The sequence below is a fragment of the Galeopterus variegatus genome, unplaced genomic scaffold (assembly GCF_000696425.1).
Source record: "Galeopterus variegatus unplaced genomic scaffold, G_variegatus-3.0.2 Scaffold2452, whole genome shotgun sequence".
NCBI lineage: Eukaryota > Metazoa > Chordata > Mammalia > Dermoptera > Cynocephalidae > Galeopterus > Galeopterus variegatus.
Genome location: NW_007728563.1, coordinates 370,407 through 373,858, shown reverse-complemented (window position 1 = coordinate 373,858; position 3,452 = coordinate 370,407). Strand labels below are relative to the sequence as shown.

Genomic DNA, 3,452 nt, shown 5'->3' with positions numbered 1-3,452 from the left:
GTGAGATCTGCACCCTCCGCGGGAGCGCCGCTGCGCTCCCAAGCGGCGCACTGTAGCAGTGCGCCACCAGGCCGGCCCTGAAAATAGTATCTTAATGATGTTTTAATTTGCCTCTCCCTACTAGTGAGACTGAGTCTATGTTATGCTTATTAGCTTCTGAAGTCTCTCCTTTAGGAACTGTTTATATCTTTGGCCTATTTTCTCAATCAGTCATCTTTTTCTTTCCAGTTTGAAGCGCTTCTTCGAATATCAGACACACCAACCAATTGTGTGTCATATGTGCTGTGAACACTTTTCCCAGTCTGTCATTTATCTTATTTTGTTTATGGCATCTTTTCCCATTACTATTTCTAAATTTTATGTAATTAATATATCTGTCTTTTCCTTTATAACGTTTGTGTTATAAGAAAGTCTCTTAAAAGAAAAGGCATGGGTTTGGTGGGTCATTAGGTGTTGTCGTGTAGGTAAACGTCTTAAGAAAGTCCCTCTTGGGGCTGGCCCGGTGGCGCACTTGGTAGAGTGCGGCAGCGCTCCCGCCGAGGGTTCGGATCCCATATAGAGACCGGTCCGCTCACTGGTTGAGCATGGTGCGGGCGCGACACCGAGGGTTGCGATCCCGTTACCGGTCACGAAAAAAGACAAAAAGGAAAAAAAAAAAAAAAAAGAAAGTCCCTCTTACTCCCAAAGTTATACGATTATTCTTTTATTATTTCTTCCAATACTTTGTTTTCTCCATTTGATACTTCAATCCTTGTGGAAATAACATTTCTGTGAGTTATGAAGTAGTATTTCCCTTTTTCCCCCAAAGGGACCCGTAATTGTCCTAACACCACTGGCTTTTTTTCCCCCAAAGGGACCCGTAATTGTCCTAACACCACTGGCTTGAAATGCCTTTTACGCAGGGTCTACTGCATAATTAAATCAAGAATTGTGATTTTTTTTTTTTTATAGAATCCCTGACAATGAGAATCCAAAATCTACTCATACTGTTTCCTTCAAATCCTTCCAAACTAGTCCTGCCCCCTTCCAGTTTTGCTTTACCTGTAATTCACTTACTACAAAGTATACAGAGTGATCGTAAACAATAACATCTATCTCAACTCAAAGTCCTCCAAAAGCTTTCAGTTGTTCCAATAAAAGCGAATATTCACCCTGGCCTACTAGGCTCTACATGAGCTAGCCCCTGCCTACCTCTGAGACCTCATCTTATATTCTAGTCAACATAGGTCTCTTTTCAGTACGTGCTGCTACCATCATCCACCTTGCACAGGGAAGCACAGTGACTCGCCCAAGGTCACACAGCTAACAAGCGGCAGAGCCACGATATGAGAGCTGCGAGGCTCTTCACCACTAAGCGTGTCACATTACAGGAGCTCTGTAAAAAACGTGTTTATTTAAACACTTCACGGGTGATTGTCTCAAATGCTCCCGTTCTGGGAGACCCGCAAAAGGATACGGAGTATTAAAAGTCAAGCAGTGTTCCATACTGTCCGGCTGAAAGAAAAAGACAACGATGAGCATAATTACTCCGCGCAGATGACACTTTCAAAGTGCTCCCACGCACAGCATCTCACGCAGCGCGGGAGAGGCAGAGTGGCATTACCCGGTGGGTACTGGGACCCCCAGCCCGGCAGACTCGAGCAGCACACACGGGCCCTACCTTCCTCGTCGTCCTGTTCTGCGCTGGACCCGGCGCCCGCCCAGTCCTGCGCGTCGCCCTCGGCCCCGGCCGCCTCCTCCTCCTCGGAGCCCGAACCCTGGCTGAAGTCGATCCGCTGGGCCAGACGCGCCAGATTCTGAGACATGGACAGCGGCTGCAGGTAAGTCTCAGTGCCATCCAGACCCACCTCCTGGACCTGCTTTTCGCAGGCCGACTCGATGCTGATCCGCACAGCGCGCACCCCAGACATGCCGGCGGCGTCAGCGAGCAGCGGGAAGACCCCGCGCGAGCCGAAAACCGAGGTAGGAAGCGGAGGCGCCTCTGCGGGAAGCCAAGAGCCCGGAACAGGGAACCGCGGTGCCTCTGAAGACGCTCGAGAAGCCAAACGGGCTGCCCAGGCTAGAAACAAAGCAGAGGAGCCAGCGGCTTTCCCAGCATGCACTGCGAGGCCCCCGCCCCGCCAGTCTCCGTAACAAAACTGGGCGGGCGCGGGAGATCCGGGTTCCGCGGAGCGCTTCCGGCCAATCCCACGGTCGGGAAAAACTTCCGGCCATGTCGGAGGCGTGGCCCGCCCCGGGCTGGGCCGACGGTGTCTGAGATGGGAGAGGGTGCAGCGCCTGCTGTGGGGTGTCTGTCAGCATTTAAGTGTTACGAGTTAGAAAGTGGTAGAGCAAAGAAAGCTGAAAAAGGCCGAAAAGATGCAAGGAAAAGGAAGTGAATGGGTCCCTGGATCTTAGCAATGAGAGTCCCGCTGAGAGTGCTGAGATTTGGGGGCTTACGCCTAAAGTAGGGACAGCGTATCTGAAGAGTTATAAATGAAGGGCGTAATTTGAGGAAAATAGTCGTGCTTATCACCACTTAAAAATATACTACATAATTAGTTTATTATCTGTTTTCCGTTAGTTGTAAACTCCATGACATCGAAGATCTCCAGCAAACATAACTTTGCTACATAATGTGTGCTTAATAAATGAAAAATAGAATTTAAAAATAATATTAATCTTTCCATGAACTTTTTGAAGACCCCTCGTTTTTATTTCATGCCTCAGTGAGTGAGAGTAAATATCTAAAGGATTAAGAAGCAGTGGTATAACTTCAGTCTCTGAATCCCCAAGAAGATATTTCATTAGTAATAATTCCACAGGGGAAGATGGGTTATTTCATATTACAAAACTCTATACTTAATTTAAAGAATTTATATATCTATATGATGAGTCTGCCAAGTTTTGTTCTGATCAAGATATATTCAGGTCTTTAAACTACTTTCCTAAGGAAAATATGTTTGCCCTGTGTCAGTCTCTACTGAAGCAGAAAACACAAGAGAATGTGTGGAGGAGGGTGAATTTTCAAAAGAGAGGAACCTATTTTTGGCAGGCTATGTAAGTGATTCTGTTGCAATCATGTTTGAGAACCAATGTACTTACTCTTCATGCATAAATTTTTAAAGAAAAAGAAAGTAAAACTTTATTTTAAAATTTGATCCGTATTTTTTGTAGGCTTTGTTTGTGTCAGTCATTGTGCTAAGGGTTTTACATTCATTTCCCAATTAATCTTTACCTTTGTAAGGTGCTGATACTTCTGTAGCATAGCCAACACATACCTGAGTGGGCTAAGGGTCAGCTGATCTCGGCGAGGCTCAGCTGGTTGGTTCTACTTCACTTTATAGGTCTACAGGTTATTCACATGGCTGTACCTTATTGTCCTTGTACAGCAGGCTGGTCTTCTCATGGTGATGGCAGAGGTAGAACAGGCAAGCCCTGCCTGTATTAAGTCTCTGCCATCCACAAGTCAC

At 46.5% G+C, this 3,452-nt stretch overlaps 1 protein-coding gene across 1 annotated transcript in view; it reads right to left on the bottom strand.

Moving 5' to 3' along the window:
- Positions 1-2,075, bottom strand: part of MED17 (mediator complex subunit 17) — a 22,128-nt gene extending 20,053 nt beyond the window's left edge. The window contains exon 1 of the mRNA XM_008581761.1: positions 1,661-2,075. Within this exon, the coding sequence (XP_008579983.1) occupies positions 1,661-1,910 (250 nt within the window). The 5' untranslated portion in view covers positions 1,911-2,075. The remainder of the gene's footprint in view (positions 1-1,660) is intronic.
- Positions 2,076-3,452: the final 1,377 nt, after the last annotated feature.